This window comes from Oncorhynchus keta, chromosome 10, assembly GCF_023373465.1.
Source record: "Oncorhynchus keta strain PuntledgeMale-10-30-2019 chromosome 10, Oket_V2, whole genome shotgun sequence".
Classification (NCBI taxonomy): Eukaryota; Metazoa; Chordata; class Actinopteri; order Salmoniformes; family Salmonidae; genus Oncorhynchus; species Oncorhynchus keta.
In genome coordinates, this window is record NC_068430.1 from 18839245 (window position 1) to 18857624 (window position 18380).

The window sequence follows — 18380 nt, forward strand, 5'->3', positions numbered from 1 at the left end:
TGTAAAATACGGTACAGTTCTGAGGTGCAAAGCAACAGTCAAAGGTACAGTTGAAGTTTACATACACCTTAGCCAAATACATTTAAACTCAGTTTTCTCAATCCCTGACATTTAATCCTAGTAAAAATTCCATGTCTTAGGTCATTTTATTTTAAGAACATGAAATGTCAGAATAACAATAGAGAGAATTATTTATTTCAGCTTTTATTTCTTTCATCACATTCCCAGTGGGCCAGAAGCATACATACACTCAATTAGTATTTGGTAGCATTGCCTTTAAATTGTTTAACTTGGGTCAAACGTTTCAGGTAGCCTTCCACAAGCTTCCCACAATAAGTTGGGCCATTCCTCCTGACAGAGCTGGTGTAACTGAGTCAGGTTTGTACGCCTCCTTGCTCGCAAATGCTTTTTCAGTTCTGCCCACACATTTTCTACAGGATTGAGGTCAGGGCTTTGTGATGGCCACTCCAATACCTTGACTGTTGTCGTCCTTAAGCCATTTTGCCACAACTTTGGAAGTATGCTTGGGGTCATTGTCCATTTGGAAGACCCATTTGCAACCAAGTTTTAACTTCCTGACTGATATCTTCAGATGTTGCTTCAATATATCCACATCATTTTCCTCCCTCATGATGCCATTTTTTATATGAAGTGCACTAGTCCCTCCTGCAGAAAAGCACCTCCACAACATGATGCTGCCACCCCCGTGCTTCACGGTTGGGATGGTGTTCTTCGGCTTGCAAGCCTTCCCCTTTTTCCTCCAAACATAACGGTGGTCATTATGGCCAAACAGTTCTATTTTGCAGTTGCAATTCTTAGAATGGCTTTTTATGGTGGTTTTGGAGCAGTGGCTTCTTCCTTGCTGAGCGACCTTTCAGGTTATGTCGATACAGGACTCGTTTTACTGTGGATATAGATACTTTTGTACCTGTTTCCTCCAGCATCTTCACAAGGTCCTTTGCTGTTGTTCTGCAATTGATTTGCACTTTTCGCACCAAAGTATGTTCATCTCATCTCTTCCTTCCTGAGCAGTATGACGGCTGCGTGGTCCCATGGTGTTTATACTTGCGTACTATTGTTTGTACAGATGAACGTGCTACCTTCAGGCATGAACCAGACTTGTGGAGGGCTGATTTCTTTTGATTTTCCCATGATGTCAAGCAAAGAGGCACTGAGTTTGAAGTAAAGCCTTGAAATTTCATCCACAGGTACACCTCCAATTGACTCAAATTATGTAAATTAGCCTATCAGAAGCTTCTAAAGCCACAACATCATTTTCTGGAATTTTCCAAGCTGTTTAAAGGCACAGTTAACTTAGTGTATGTAAACTTCTGACCCACTGGAATTGTGATACAGTTCATAAATAATCTGTCTGTAAACAATTGTTGGAAAAACGACTTGTGTCATGCACAAATGATATGTCCTAACCGACTTGCCAAAACTATAGTTTGTTAACAAGAAATTTGTGGAGTGGTTGAAAAACAAGTTCTAATGAGTCCAGCCTAAGTGTATGTAAACTTCACACTTCAATTGTTTATTTGCAACATTTTCCCCATTGTTTGTATAACTTCCACATCACAATCTAGATTACAAAGTGGTTTACTTTATACAACGTAACAAAAGTAACCTCCTAACAATGAAGTTGTTTTCATTCATTGTTTGCCAAATTCCACAAACATTGGGTTTTTAATGCTTGTACTTTATTTAAAAATATAACAAAATGTAACAAATGTAAACATGCATAAACAATGCTACGAACTCCTAGCTATCGTGACACTCTGTTCCAGCAAATCAAAAACAAAAGCTGTGAACTGCAAGCTCAGAAATCAAACAATTTCACTGCAGCTCTTAAAAATATGAATTCACTCAGGCTGAGCTGAGACCATGCCTGACATAGGGTGCTTTGGGCAGATTTATTGACAAAAATATCACATGTTGAGGCACGTCCACTGAGTTACGAAAAGACTATGGAAATGTGGCAGCACATATCGATTCAGGCCACAGCCTAAAAGCAGCAGTACCTCCAAGGCTCCTGTTCACCCTCCATCTGACTCAACCACACTACCCCAATTAAAGATGCAGAATTAGATGGAGTGTGGGAGGAGTACACTGTGCTGCTGATGAGCTCCCTCTCTCTAATTTAAGGGGCTTCATTGGCATACGAAACATACGTTTCCATTACCAAAGCAAGTGAAATAGATAATGAACAAAAGTGAAATAAACAATACAATATTAACAGTAAACATTACACAAAAGTTCCAAAAGAAAAGACATTTCAAATGTTGTAATGATGTGCAAATAGTTCAAGTACAAAATGGAACATAAATATTTTTTTATTTTTATTTTTACCTTTATTTAACCAGGCAAGTCAGTTAAGAACACATTCTTATTTTCAATGACGGCCTGGGAACAGTGGGTTAACTGCCTGTTCAGGGGCAGAACAACAGATTTGTACCTTGTCAGCTCGGGGGTTTGAACTCACAACCTTCCGGTTACTAGTCCAACCACTAGGCTACGCTGCCGCCCCCAAGGGTTATATTTATGGTGTTTATTCTTCAAGGGTTGCCCTTTTCTTGTGGCAACAGGTCACAAATATTTATGCTGTGATTGCAAAAAAATTCCCCAATAGATATGTGAGTTTATCAAAATTGGATTTGTTTTCAAATTCTTTGTGGTTCTGTGTAATCTGAGGGAAATGTGGGTCTCTAATATGGTCACACATTTGGGAGGAGTTTAGGAAGTGCAGCTCAGTTTCCACCTAATTTTGTGGGCAGTGTGCACATAGCCTCTTCTATTGAGAGCCAGGTCTGCCTTTCTCAATAGCGAGACTATGCTGCTCACTGAATCTGTACATAGTCAAACACTTTCTTAATTTTGGATCAGTCATGGTGGTCAGGTATTCTGCCACTGTGTACCCACTGTTTAGGGCTAAATAGCATTCTAGTTTGCTCTGTTCTTTTTGTAAATTCTTTCCAATGTGTCAAGTAATTATTTTTTTGTTTTCTCATGATTTGGTTGGGTCTAATTGTGTTGCTGTCCTGGGGCTCTGTGTGGTCTGTTTGTGTTTGTGAACAGAGCCCCAGGACCAGCTTGCTTAGGGGGCTCTTCTCCAGGTTCATTTCAATGTAGGTGATGGCTTTGTTATGGAAGATTTGAGAATAAATTATTTTTTGGTAGTTGTAAAATTTAACGGCTCTTTTCTGGATTTTGATAATTAACGGGTATCGGCCTAATTCTGCTCTGCATGCATTATTTGGTGTTTTACGTTGTACACAGAGGATATTTTCTGCATGCAGAGTCTCAATTTGGTGTTTGTCCCATTTTGTGTTTGCCACCTTGGTTGGTGAGCAGAATCCAGACCTCCCAACCATAAAGGGCAATGAATTCTATAACTGATTCAAGTATTTTTAGCCAGATCCTAATTGGTATATCGAATTTTATGTTCCTTTTGATGGCATAGAAGGCCTTTCTTGCCTGGTTTCTCTCATCGTTCACAGCTTTGTGGAAGTTACCTGTGGCGCTGATGTTTAGGCTGAGTAATGTAAAGTGGCAAGAAAAAGTATGTGAACCCTTTGGAAATACCTTGATTTCTACATAATTTGGTCATGAAATTTGATCTGATCTTTATTTAGGTCACAACAATAGACAAACAAAGTCTGCTTAAACTAGTAACACACACATTTTACGTTTTCATGTCTTTATTGAACACACCATGTAAACATTCACAGTGCAGGGTGGAAAAAGTATGTGAAACCTTGGATTTAATAACCTCAACCAAACGTTTTCTGTAATTGAAAATCAGACCTGCACAACGGCCAGGAGGAATTTTGGACCATTCCTCTTTACAAAACTGTTTCAGTTCGGCAATATTCTTGGGATGTCTGGTGTGAACTGTTCTCTTGACGTCATGCCACAGCATCTCAATTGGGTCGAGGTCTGGACTCTGACTGGGCCACTCCCGAAGGCATATTTTCTTCTATTGAAGCCATTCTGTTGTTGATTTACTTCTGTGTTTTGGGTCATTGTCCTGTTGCATCACCCAACTTCTGTTGAGCTTCAATTGGCAGACAGATAACCTAACATTCTCCTGCAAAAATGGCTTGATACACTTGGGAATTCATTTTTCCGTCGATGATAGCAAGCGGTCCAGGCCCCGAGGCAGCAAAGCAGCCCCAAACCATGATGCTCCCTCCACCATACTTTACAGGTGGGATGAGGTTTTGATGTTGGTGTGATGTGCCTTTTCTCCACACATAGTGTTGTATGTTCCTTCCAAACAACTATACTGTAGTTTCATCTGTCCACAGAATATTTTGCCAGTAGTGCTGTGGAACATCCAGGTGTACTGTTTCAAACTTTAGACGTGTAGCAACGTTTTTGGGGGACTGCAGTAGCAACAGTGCTGAACTTCCTCCATTTAAAGACAATTTGTCTTATCGTGGACTGATGAACATCAAGGCTTTTAGAGAAACTTTTATAACCATTTCCAGCTTAATGCAAGTCAACAATTGTTAATCTTAGGTCTTCTGAGATGTCTTTTGTTCGAGGCATGGTTCACAACAGGAAATGCTTCTTGTGAATAGCAAACTCAAATTTTGTGAGTGTTTTTATAGGGCAAGGTAGCGCTAACCGACATCTCCAATCTCGTTTCATTAATTGGACTCCAGGTTAGCTGACTCCTGACTCCAATTAGCTTTTGGAGAAGTCATTAGCCTATGGGTTCACATACTTTCACACTGTGAATGTTTAAATGATGTATTCAATATAGACAAGATAAAATACTATACTTTGTGTGTTATTAGTTTTAAGCACACTATGTTTGTCTATTGTTGTGACTTAGATGAAGATCAGATAAAATTTGATGACCAATTAATGCAGAAATCCAGGTAATTCCAAAGAGTTCACATAGTTTGTTCTTGCACTCTCTCTCTCTCTCTCTCTCTCTCTCACTCTCTCACACACACACACACACACACACACACACACACACACACACACACACACACACACACACACACACACACACACACACACACACACACACACACACACACACACACACACACACACACACACACACACACACACACACACACACAGAGAGGGAGAGGGTGGGCGGTGGTATCCTGGATATGTTATTCTCCAGCTCTTGGTCCACAGCCTGCTTTTGGCAGAGTCTTTCTCTCAGAGGACTGCAGTACAGTAATTTACTATAGTTTAGTGTAGCTGCAGCAGGGTTATGCAGCAGTTCCACTGTCCCCACAGACCTTCTGTGCTAAGACTAGTACCTCAAGTGAACTTGTCAGCTGTGAAGCTGTGAGGCTGTGAGGCTATGAGGCTTGCATGAGAGGTTACAAGGTATCATTTATAACAATGGCTGAATACAAGCTTGAAAGACCAAGGTCATCATAATGAACATGAAAGTCCCTACCATAACTGTGAAGGTGTTGTATAGAACATCCCTGAATACAGAGATATACAGGCTTCTAGCAAGGTTCTGGACATCTCTATTGAACTACAGGCAAAAGAGAGAATGTTAGCAAAAAGCACCCACACCACGTCACCGTCCCCTTGATTAGAGGCACAAACAGCGTTGAGCCCGAGAGACTAGCAAGTTCCCAGGAGAATGGCCCTTATACACGAGCCATCAGTGGCATGAGCAGCGATTGGTACTGTTATTGGGTCATTCCACCAATTCGGTGCCTTTTGACAAAAATACTATAGTTAGTGCCTATTAAGTGCCAAATAAAGTAACAGGGTTGACGATTTCATCCAAAATCAGCCATAAATTCCCCTGTGACAGGGGGAATGGAAGCTTGTTGTGTGCAACAGGGAGATGCAATTGAATGCAAGCTTCACCAAAAATGCAATTGTAAAACATTTCTAGCTGTCTATCTATGGGTAACAGGGTTGATGTTGTGTTATGCTCGACACGCTCAGTTTTCCACCACAAAACACCAGAAAATGGCAAAAAAAATTGTAGAACCAGCTCACCTGCATTTACTCAATGATTGTACAATGTTTCTAAAACCAACCAATTTTAAATTAAAAAAGGAATATTTTAAACATATTAAAACGAGAGTTCAGTTCACGTAACAGGGTTGACCTTAAAATGAGGGACAGACCTAAACAAATCACTATTTCTTTCATGTGATTCATCTTCAGAAATGACTTTTTAGCTAGTGCTTTACAGTGATGGTGAACCTTGGATACATTCTGGAATGAAGTCTTCCTAGAAGTGACACGGTTGACAGAGCTTTAGAAAGCCTTAATTCATATTAACATTTAGATGTATTCATTTCTCCATGTCGTCTGTACTGAAGGGAGATTCAGTTAACATAACAGGCTTTTAAAATTCAATATTAGTGCACAATTTCTACCTAAAATACAAAAAGGCACTTATTTCATGGAACGACCCTATTGCGACAGTACCTCCTGCTGTCCTTCAGAAACTCTCCCCCTCTCCGCCAGGAGATGGAGGCCCTTGGGGACGCATGGGGACGGCACTCCATTATCACCTCCCCCCCTCTCTGGATCAGCATGGACTTCTTCACATGACTCTTGGAGAAGTCAGGTGCAGAGGCTGCATAGGGAACAGAACAAACCCTGTTGAAACCATTCTGTTCTCTTTGACGAGGCAGTGGCACAGCAGCTAGCTACCGTATGTATGCATTAGCCAAACTGTCAAACGCATCATAGTCAATTAGAAAAATGTAATTTCATGAAAAACCACTGGCTGACTTTCTTTATCAAGTAATTATGTAAATGTGGCTAAAAACCATGGCTCAGCTGATATTTACTTTCTGTTAATTTCTACTGACAGCGTTAGTACATGTCTTAACCTTGCTGTGTCTCTGGCTTCAGTTTTTTTTAAATAAGACAAAAAAAATACTACAGACTAGAGTCATCCAGATATACTTACCTACAACCTTGAGTTCAGCGCTGGCATAGATGACTCCATGTTCGTTCTCTGCCAGGCACTGGTACATCCCAGAGTCCAACAGGTTGATCCTGGATATGGCCAATCGTCCACCTTCTAAAAGTATCCTGTCCTGGTAACAAGAGAGATACACCCTCAATAACACATCTCAGTATAGGATGTGAAATGTGTGATAAAACTCCAATTATAAACTGAGTGGTTCAAGCCCTGAATGCTGATTGGCTAACAGCCGTGGTATATCACGGTATGACAAAACATGTATTTTTACTGCTAAGATTACGTTGGTAGCCCGTTTATAATAGCAATACGGCAATTCGGGGGTTTGTGATATATCGCCAATATACCACGGCTAAGGGATGTGTCCAGGCACCATATACAATACCTCCTCGGGCCTTGTTGCTTAAATATACAGTACCAGTCAAAAGTTTGGACACCTACTCACTCAAGGGTTTTTCTTTATTTTTATCATTTTCTAGATTGTAGAATAATAGTGAAGACATCAAAACTATGAAATGACACATATGGAATCATGTAGTAAGCAAAAAAGTGTTAAAGATTCTTCAAAGTAGCCACCCTTTGCCTTGATGACAGCTTTGCACACTCTTGGCATTCTCTCAACCAGCTTCACCTGGAATGCTTTTCCAAAAGTCTTGAAGGAGTTCCACACATATGCTGAGAACTTGTTGGCTGCTTTTCCTTCACTCTGCGGTCCAACTCATCCCAACAAATCTAAATTGGGTAGAGGTCAGGTGATTGTGGTGGCCAGGGCCCAGACTCACAAAACAATTATTACGCAAAAACTTAAGCTGCTTAAGAAAAAAAAATCATAAGTTTATAAGATAATTCGTAAGTGCAATAAGATAATTCGTAAGTGCAATTCCTCAACAATTTCTTAAGATTTAATGATTTTCTTACAAACTCCTCCAATATCCTCCTCCGTATCATCTTAAGATATTTGTTGCTAGGCAACTGATTTAGCTAGCTAGCTAGCTAGCTAGCAATGGCAATCATGTTAGCAAATTTCCAACTGAGATTACTATTCTAAAACATGTTCTTGGGTTTTAAATAATAAATACTGACACTTTCAGATGAAGTTTGTGTGAATTAAACATGTTCAATTGCTTTCATTATATTTTTCTCTCACTGTCCTGAGTTTAAGACAAGGGTTTAGCCATCTTGGAATTTAAAGAACATTTCCAATAATTTGCTTAAGGAGAAACATAAGAAATAGCGCAAGATAATTTCCAATAACCTTTTGGAGGAATAGCAACTTAGCTTAACTTTCTCCTTAAGTTTATAGTTAAGAAGACCTTTCTTCTTAACTGCCATTTTTTCCTTAAGAAGGTTTGTGAATCTGGCCCCAGGTAAATGATGCAGCACTCTCCTTCTTGGTCAAATAGCCCGTACACAGCCTGGAGGTGTGTTTTGGGACAATGTCCTGTTGAAAAACAAATGATAGTCCCACTAAGCGCACACATGGAACACAGGGAACCACACATGCAGAGATCATACGTTCACCTACTCCGCATCTCACAAAGACACAGCGGTTGGAACAAAAATCTCAAATTTAGACTCAGACCAAAGGACAGATTTACACCGGTCTAATGTCCATTGCTCGTGTTTCTTGGCTCAAGCAAGTCTCTTCTTATTATTTGTGTCCTTTAGTAGTGGTTTCTTTGTAGAAATTCAACCATGAAGGCCTGATTCATGCAGTCTTCTCTGAACAGTTGATGATGAGATGTGTCTGTTACATGAACTCCATTAAGCATTTATTTGTGCTGCAATTTCTCAATCGAGAGCATCCTGTCGGGCTGTATCACCACATGGTACGGCAACTGCACCGCCCACAACCGTAAGGCTCTCCAGAGGGTAGTGAGGTCTGCACAACGCATCACCGGGGGCAAACTACCTGCCCTCCAGGACACCTACACCACCCGATGTCACAGGAAGGCCATAAAGATAATCAAGGACAACAACCACCCGAGCCACTGCCTGTTCACCCCGCTATCATCCAGAAGGCGAGGTCAGTACAGGTGCATCAAAGCTGGGACCGAGCGACTGAAAAACAGCTTCTATCTCAAGGCCATCAGACTGTTAAACAGTCACCACTAACATTGAGTGGCTGCTGCCAACACACTGACTCAACTCCAGCCACTTTAATAATGGGAATTGATGGGAAATTATGTAAAATATATCACTAGCCACTTTAAACAATGCTACCTAATATAATGTTTACATACCCTACATTATTCATCTCATATATATACGTATATACTGTACTCTATATCATCTACTGCATCCTTATGTAATACATGTATCACTAGCCACTTTAACTATGCCACTTTGTTTACATACTCATCTCATATGTATATACTGCAGTCAATACCATCTACTGTATCTTGCCTATGCCGCTCTGTACCATCACTCATTCATATATCTTTATGTACATATTCTTTATCCCCTTACACTTGTGTCTATAAGGTAGTAGTTTTGGAATTGTTAGCTAGATTACTTGTTAGTTATTACTGCATTGTCGGAACTAGAAGCACAAGCATTTCGCTACACTCGCACTAATATCTGCTAACCATGTGTATGTGACAAATAAAATTTGATTTGATTTGATTTTGTTGAAATGTTCCTTAAAGTCATGATGGACTGTCATTTCGCTTTGCTTATTTGAGCTTTTATCAAATAGGACTCTCTTCTGTATACCACCGCTAACTTGTTACAACACAACTGATTGGCTCAAACGCATTAAGAAGAAAATAAATTACACAAATGAACTAGAAACACCTGTTAATTGAAATGCATTCCAGGTGACTACCTCATGAAGCTGGTTGAGAGAATGCCAAGAGTGCACAAAGCTGTCATCAAGGCAAAGGGTGGCTACTTTGAAGAATCTCCCAACTCAAATCTATTTTGATTTGTTTAACACTTTTGGTTACTACATCATGTGTCTTCACTATTACTCTACAATGCAGAAAATAGTAGAAATAAAGAAAAACCCTTGAATGAGTATAAGGGCCCAAATGTTTGAGTTTGACTGGTACTGCACACTGAGTATAGAAAACATTAACATAGAATGACCAGGTAAATCCAGGTGAAAGCTATGATCCTCTATCGATGTCACGTGTTAAATCTTCTTCAATCAGTGTAGATGAAAGTGTGGAGACAGGTTAAAGAAGGATTTATAAGCAATTGTGAAAATGTAGACATGGATTGTGTATGTGTGCCTTTCAGAGGGTGAATGGGCAAGACAAAATATTTAAGTGCCTTTGAACGGAGTATGGTAGCAGGTGCCAGGCGCAGCGGTTTGTGTTAAAAACTACAAGGCTGCTGGGTTTTTCATGCTCAAAAGTTTCCTGTGCGTATCAGTTTTATATGCCCTGTAATATCTCTGATGATTGTAATATCTCTGATGATTGTGTGTGACCTTTGCAGCAAACTTTGATGGGTAGAATTCTGAAATAAAAATTGGCTTAATGTTTGATCTCATGTCTTTGATCTGAGATGAAAAGGGGTCTTAAGATGGTTAGACTAGTTCTTAATGGGATTGCACAATTACACATTCAAATTCTGTAGTCATTCTCACCTCCAACACCAGGGGCTCCCCGTTCTTCAGCCATCTGTACACGGGTTTAGGTTTACCGCTCGCCCTACACTCCCACTGAAGATTAGCCTCGATAGCCATATGAGCATCTTTTAACGTCTGGACCCAGTGCAGATGTTCAACATCTGTAGAATAAATATCAGAATTTAGATTCAAAATGTCAGCATCTATATTGACAGTTCTAATGCAAAACTGGTCTTTATTGGCCTAAATAATCCAATAATTAATGGCACAAAGAATAGCTGTATGATAGAGCTGAAAGCTGTCCTAAGCTTGGGATGCAATTTGAATTTTTCTCTAAGGACCAACTGGGTTGTGGCAGTGTTCAAGTTGGCAAGACAACGACTTAGCCACTTCAGAATGACTAAACATAAAGGTTAATTGGTACACATTAATTCCAGATTATCCTGTCTTTATAATGCCCTTTCATAGAGTGAGCAAAAGGTTTTCCAGGCCTGACTTATGACCAAAATGTATCCATAATTTATGGACCAGATATTTTAATTAGACTTGATTAGCTAAACATTGACAAAGGACAGATAAAATCATTAGCATTCAAACAATGTGTTAGTTATTATTAGTTATATTTCATGTTAAGAATTTAAAGTTGAAAACAATTTATTGCTTTTAATCAATGTATTATTAAATTAAGAAGCAGCTACAAGGATGGGAAATAAAGTTAAAGGTCCCGAAAAGTAATTCTGAATCCCATGTAAAATAGACTTTTGAGTGATTAAAATATCCCCCATAGTATTTGTTTTGTTTAGAAATGAGCAATATTTGAGATGGATTTTTTCTCTCTCATGGCTAACTACCAGGAAGTTGGAAAGACAGGCTGAGTGGCCAGGGAACTTAAATTCATGATTTCTCCTTGAACGACAGCTCTTTGAAACGCCTATGTCAAGCAACTTGGATGCAGTGTTACAGCCTAATAATCTCAAGCTAATTTGGTGATACACAAAGCAAGTCAAACAACATCGAAATTGCATCAATGATGTCAAAAATGTTTTATACATCTACCTTTTGTCTCTTCTGATGTGGTTTACGGCTGATGGATGTGTTGACTTGAAAACTGCGTCGGCATTTTGAACTACCCTCCCCCCAATTGTTTCATGCTGGCTGAAGACCTAGCTAGCCAGTAACTAGCTAACACCAGACACAGACGAAAGGGGACACATCTTTGTCATAGATGAATAGGGTAAACTTTTAATTAGATTTGACACCCTATGGACAAATTTTGACATCAGTAGAGGAGCTATCTAGCTATATATAACCACGCTCCTCTGCAAACACGCCTTCTCCGTTGTTGGTTACAAGGCGGTACTTATTTAAATTTGGTACGAGCATATCATCTCACCACTGCTGTATTAAAATGAGACGGTTAAGGTGATGTTACCATATCCCCGTAATAATCCCGCCTCCTGAATCTAAGTGTTTGACAGGGGGGTGGGGTCCAGTGACTTTATGATCACTTTATCAATGTAGAAGCAAAAGTCATTTTTCATACTTTGATCTGGTTTCATCCAATTTCATGAAAAACATGATTTGGACTGTTCATAACCTTCTGTACAGTTCAATTCATTATCACATATCACAAAAGCAACATACAATTGTTAATTTATATACATTGTGAGCGATCATACTCTGGAATATGAGTTGCCCCGTGGCAATGTTTTTTCCTCTGGAGTTCTCTGCAACACACTCATATGCACCAGCATCCTCCGGTCTGAAATATGGTATTTCCAGGACCCCATTGGAATGGTTGATTTTCATCTTGCCAGGGAGGGGATTCCCATCTGTTCTCCTCCATGTGATGACAGGCACTGGGCTGGAGAGGTGAGGTAGTAAAGGTCACCACAGCCACATGCTTGATACTGACACTTAGTATTAAGACATTACCTGCCAGACATAGATACAGTGCCTAGTGAAAGTCTACACACCACTTGCAGTCTTCACAAAAGGGATTACATTAGATGTTTTCCCTACATATCTATACAACCTACTCTACATTTTCAAAGTGAAAGGAAGATAGAGCATTTTCCAAATGAATAATAATTTAAAACATTTAAATGTCTTGATGTCTTCACACCCCAGAGTTAATAGTTGGTGGAGGCACCTTTGGCAGCTGTGAATCATTTGAAATAATATTCTACTTTCACAACTCTTAGGGGAATATACTGCATGTCCATTGTTTTTGTAAAAATGGCTCATGTTCAGTACATTTGGTTGGGAATCATTGATAGGCAGCAATATTCAAATTGTGTCTCTGATTTTCAAGCAGATTTGACTCAGAAACTAGACCACTCAGAAACACTCAACACCTGATCCTCCCTGTTACCAGCAGGGACTGGGGAGTATGTTAGGATCAAAATAAATATGCTAGCAGCAAAGCCCTGGTAAAACTGTTGAGGAAAACCTGCCACAGTCTGTTGAAAACCTAACCCTTGGATAGAGTTGTATTTTTCTGTGGGACAATTACACAAATTGTAATGCCAAAAACACACCAGAATGGCTTTCTAAGAGGTGTTGAGTGTTCCTGAATGGTCCAGTCACTGTCCTGACTTATATCTGCTTAAGAAATCACTGACAAGTTTCAAATATTGCTGTCCATCAATGATCCAACCAAATTTACTGAGCTTGAGCAATTGTGACAAGAACAATGGTTAAGTTGTGCCAGGTTGGTAATCTTATTCAAAATTATTCACAGCTGTAATGGCTGCCAAAGGTGTTTCCACCAAGTGTTAAGTCCGGGGTGTGAAGAAATGCGCAATCAAGACATCCTCATTTTGTATTTCTTAGCAATGTCTAAATGTTTCTCAAATGTTTCATTCACTTTGAAGATGTGGAGCAGGTTGTGTAGATCAATAGGGAAAACAATACATTTTTAGATGTAATTTTAAGGCAGAAAAATGTGACGACTGTGCAAGGGGTGTGTATACTTTCACTAACAACAGTATCTAACAGTGGTGTGTGCCATGGGATATGTGTGCCATCTCTGCAGTATCTAACAGTGGTGTGTGCCATGGGATATGTGTGCCATCTCTGCAGTATCTAACAGTGGTGTGTGCCATGGGATATGTGTGCCATCTCTGCAGTATCTAACAGTGGTGTGTGCCATGGGATATGTGTGCCATCTCTGCAGTATCTAACAGTGGTGTGTGCCATGGGATATGTGTGCCATCTCTGGCCATGACTAACAGAGTACATTCTCAGAATATTTCATTGCATATGCAGACTACGTGATGCTGCTACAGTGTTCTAGATAATGATCCCAGTTAAGACCTACTTTCCTAAGGCGAAGCATTCCAGTTTCACTGATGATCCTTTGGTGACATGAAGACTTTCTGGGAACTGAACTTCGATCTTTGGCTCATACTCTGCCATTACAGCTGTGTGAGGTGAAAGAAAATCAAATACATTCAAACCAAGTGAACATTGTGTTCTATAACTCTAATTAAATGCAAGACCTGTGGCACAGGACAGGATGGTAGAGGGCAAGCCTGCATGTTGATATGCTTTAGAGCAATACTTTGTTCAGGGGTTGTATGACTTTGAATAACATCTCTGCTCCAGCTCAAATCTTAAGTGGCACACACTGTATAATCAGCAGTAATGAGGTTGAGCTGAATCTCCCTGTGCATGCATGCATGTATGTATGTGTGTATGTGTGTATGTGTGTATGTATGTATGTATGTATGTATGTATGTATGTATGTGTGTATGTATGTATGTATGTATGTATGTATGTATGTATGTATGTATGTATGTATGTATGTATGTGTGTGTGTGTGTGTGTGTGTGTGTGTGTGTGTGTGTGTGTGTGTGTGTGTGTGTGTGTGTGTGTGTGTGTGTGTGTGTGTGTGTGTGTGTGTGTGTGTGTGTGTGTGTGTGTGTGTGTGGCTGCACTCTGCATATGTAAATGTTTAAACATTTCTTTTCATGCAGAGAGAGAGAGAGAGTAGAGTATCAATACTGCACAACCCACTCCTGAGCAGCAGAAAAACAAACAGATGACTGATTTTATCTCCTTAGCTTTCACTCCCTGCAACGGCACAGGCAAGTTCAGCGTGCAGGATAAGCAGGAGCCAGTGGAGCATGCTTACCGTCCCTGCGCAGCTCCACGGGGGTGGGCGAGCTGTAAACGGTGGTGTTGGTCATCATGTTCCTCACCACACACGTGTAGTTCCCCACATCGGAGGCCTCCACTTTGGCGATGTACAGGTTGCCTGTCCTCTGGGAGACGAAGCGACGGGTATCCTGCAGCAGGAAACTCGGGCGTCCATTGAAAACCCACGAGTATTTGATCTCTGCAGAGGAAGAGCACAGACAGTAACCGCATAGGATCGTGGGTATTGACAAAGGAAGAGATACATGTTCCAATGACATTCCAAAATCTGCCAGTGTGGTGAAACTAAGAATAGACAAGAGATCAGGTTACATTTGTGTACCTGTACTGTAGCTATAAAAAAGGTGGTGACACAGTAGCTGAGTACAGTTTTCAAATTATAATATCAATGAAACATTGCACTTAGTGTGAGGTGCCAGATATTCCCATACCAGATATGTGCAAACAGTTAATAATTAAATAATGCATCATTCAAATGGTTATGTTTAACATGGCTGAACCTTGCCCTTTTCACATCTCTAAGTATCCCAGAGAGTAAGCAGAGATTTGGATACGCTATTGAATTACATGTTCAGTTAGCCTCACATATTAAGGGTCAGTATGATGGGTCAGTACCACAGGCTTGTGCAGATCAAACAGAGGAGTAAGTTCAAAAACAATATCGAGAGAGAGAGAGAGAGAGAGAGAGAGAGAGAGAGAGAGAGAGAGAGAGAGAGAGAGAGAGAGAGAGAGAGAAGAGAAAGAAATAGAGAGAGGGATGAAAGAGAGAAAGAGAGATGACGAGACAGCGACCAAGTCAGAGACAGAGACAGACAGAGAGAGAGAGACAGAGACGGAGACAGATCGAGAGAGAGAGAGAGAGAGAGAGAGAGAGAGAGAGAGAGAGAGAGAGAGAGAGAAAGAAAGAAATATGAGAGGGATGAAAGAGAGAAAGAGAGATGACGAGACAGCGACCAAGTCAGAGACAGAGACAGACAGAGAGAGAGAGACAGAGACGGAGACAGATCGAGAGAGAGAGAGGAGGAGAGGGGGCATTTAGCAGCGGGATCTGAAGAAATCTGAAGAAATTAATGTGAAATTAAGAGCTTGTTATTAGAGGTGTGGGGGACAGGGAGGGTAGGATGGGCTGGGGTATTAAAGCCATTCTGATCAGAAACACATTACATCCTGCAGTCAGTCTTTTGACTGGACAGTAAAACATACCATTGCTTCCTTCTGGGAAACAGTGAATTCAAATCATCAGTGGTTCTGCTTACGGGTTGTGGTCTCACAACAATAGATGACTCGCGGGCACATAATCTTATGTTCTCGGACAGAATTTAACTCTCAACATAGACCATTATATACCACATAATACTGAACACAGACCGTTTTAGACCACATAACACTGATTGATCAAAGTTGCATCAAATGACATGTATCTTTCTATGTATATAGGTAAATGTATTTCTGTACAAGCATTAACTTGCATTCATTTGGTTTGACATTACTGCAACTTATGGCAGAAAACAAAAAAACATGTTTGCTTGGATGTTGTTAGGTTCTAATTCTCAGAGTGAAAACTCTACGGACACTATGAAAGATTAACCTGCATTAGACAATGATATTTCACAAGAGCACTGATATTTAACCCTTCCTCCCAAGCAGATGCATGTCTGTTGCTAGACAGAACCTTAAGTGATATCTGTTCTTCCTCCCTTCATCTGACCTCTACCCCAAAGTGCTCACTCCTCTTATCAATGCCTGCCACATGTGATGGCTTTCTCTGCACTCAACACATTCCACACTTAATTGCACGGACTATATACCTTCCTCCTACAGATAACCATTAACTTCTGGTGTCGACCCTCTAAACCTAAGCACTCAATATTTCAATAGGATACCTGATAATTAACCCTATCCCAAGTTTAGGAGTAAGTACCCAGAATCCATCAATCTAAAATCCACAGCATTGTTTTCCAATTGAAGCGTTGATTCTTTTAGCAAAAGCTCTTACAGAAAGCAACTTACAGCAAGGAGTGCATACATTTCCATACTGGCCCCCAGTGGGAATTGAACACAGAACACTGGCATTGCAAGCACCATGCTCAACCAACTGAGCCACACGGGACTTCCTTTCAAATCCACCTGAAGACAGCAGCACTGTGTAACAAAATCCAATAAAATGTGTGACAATGGTCTATCTGGAAAAAAAAGCTAGAAAATGTCAAATAAAGAGATGAAGGCATTTTGGGAAAAGGAGGGCAAATTGCAAAACGGTACAGTTCGAATCCCTTGTGGCCATTGATTCATTTAGAAACAGAGTTGAGAGTCTGCTAATCAGCACCACACAGACACGGAGCAGACTCACAGCTGTGCCACGGGATAACGCCCCCCTCCCCGGAACACCCACCAGGAGCCTTTATTACCCACATATACCCAGGCTACACTGAAAAAACCTGCCGCTAGGAAGTGGAGCACCGGAGGCTTTACAGATGACAGCATGGTCGCGGCTCACATGGGGGAAAGTCAGCTTGAGGGGGTATGAACTATGGATGTGAAGGTATGAGTTTGGGGAGCGTTCACCTAGAGGAGTGGTGATGCTGCAGTCCAGTAGAAATGATAATAATAGCCAGTCCCACAGGAGAGGAAGAGAGAGGAAACAGGATATGAAAAGACTGAAAGACTAAGAGTAGTGAGAAGAAATAGTAGGCATGAGAACAAAAACATTTAACAGTGTCAGGGACAGATAGTGGGTATGACAGTAAGGGACAATAAGATGTGCAGGGCGTGACTGAGAGTGAAGCAACATAGGGTCTATGAGCTTTGAGGACACAAAGCATTATAGTACCTCCATTATGGGGTGGAGGGCCACACAGTAGCACCACTGCCTGGCCTTCTCTCACTGACACTGTGTTCCTGGGCTTTCTGCTGAAATTCTGTAGATCTGTGAGGAGGCAAAGACAAAAGGGCTTTTATTAGTTTCAGACTTCTATAGTACAACAGCCTCTATAGTGCAGTGATATTCTGGAGGACATTTTCATATTGAAGACCATTTTCCTCTCTATGCACTTTTATTCTACCTCATCCACTTTAGTTCCCTGCTGATACCAACAGAGACGTGTGAACAGGGAGAGGCGTAAATGCATAAATACCTTCCTCTAAACTGGATTTACAGATCACTTTCACTTTTCATTAAATGCTGCAGCCTTATAAGGAAAAACAAACAGCACTAGGGACCACAAACCTTTGAAAATATCATCCAAATCCCAAGAGGGGACAGGCAAATATCACAAATAATAAAGTCATAACTCATCTCATCCAAGGCTTATCACCATTTAAATGAAAAGATCAAGTATGAACCCCCTACCTGCATGAATATAACAACCCCCTACCACCTGAGATTGGTTATAATTTCCCTAATGTAATGGGTTAGATTGGTTAATTAGCTAAGCCTGGCAGTAAACCTGCATTGTAAAGTGAAACAATATAAATCAATGTTCTACTGACACATGAACAGCCAACCAGGTCTACCAATTAAAGATGGGACAACGATAAACAAGCAATCAGCAAGGAAGATCATCTCAGTGGACTTTTATAACTGGGTTACTCTTAGTATCATCTCCGGAGATGTGAATATGTTGATGGATTTTTAGGATAACTTTAGTCTAAAATGATCTATCTTTTCATAAGCTATAAGAGGGAGTGAATTTAAACAGTGCATTT

At 40.5% G+C, this 18380-nt stretch overlaps 1 protein-coding gene across 1 annotated transcript in view; it reads right to left on the bottom strand.

The window, feature by feature from the left end:
• LOC118373925 (contactin-4-like) overlaps nt 1-18380 on the bottom strand; it is a 116767-nt gene that overhangs the window by 20627 nt on the left and 77760 nt on the right. The window contains exons 5-11 of the mRNA XM_052526623.1: nt 17506-17601; nt 14653-14856; nt 13837-13939; nt 12194-12378; nt 10533-10675; nt 6923-7052; nt 6433-6583 (exon numbers count right to left, since the gene is read on the bottom strand). Coding sequence (XP_052382583.1) covers nt 6433-6583; nt 6923-7052; nt 10533-10675; nt 12194-12378; nt 13837-13939; nt 14653-14856; nt 17506-17601 — 1012 coding nt within the window. The remainder of the gene's footprint in view (nt 1-6432; nt 6584-6922; nt 7053-10532; nt 10676-12193; nt 12379-13836; nt 13940-14652; nt 14857-17505; nt 17602-18380) is intronic.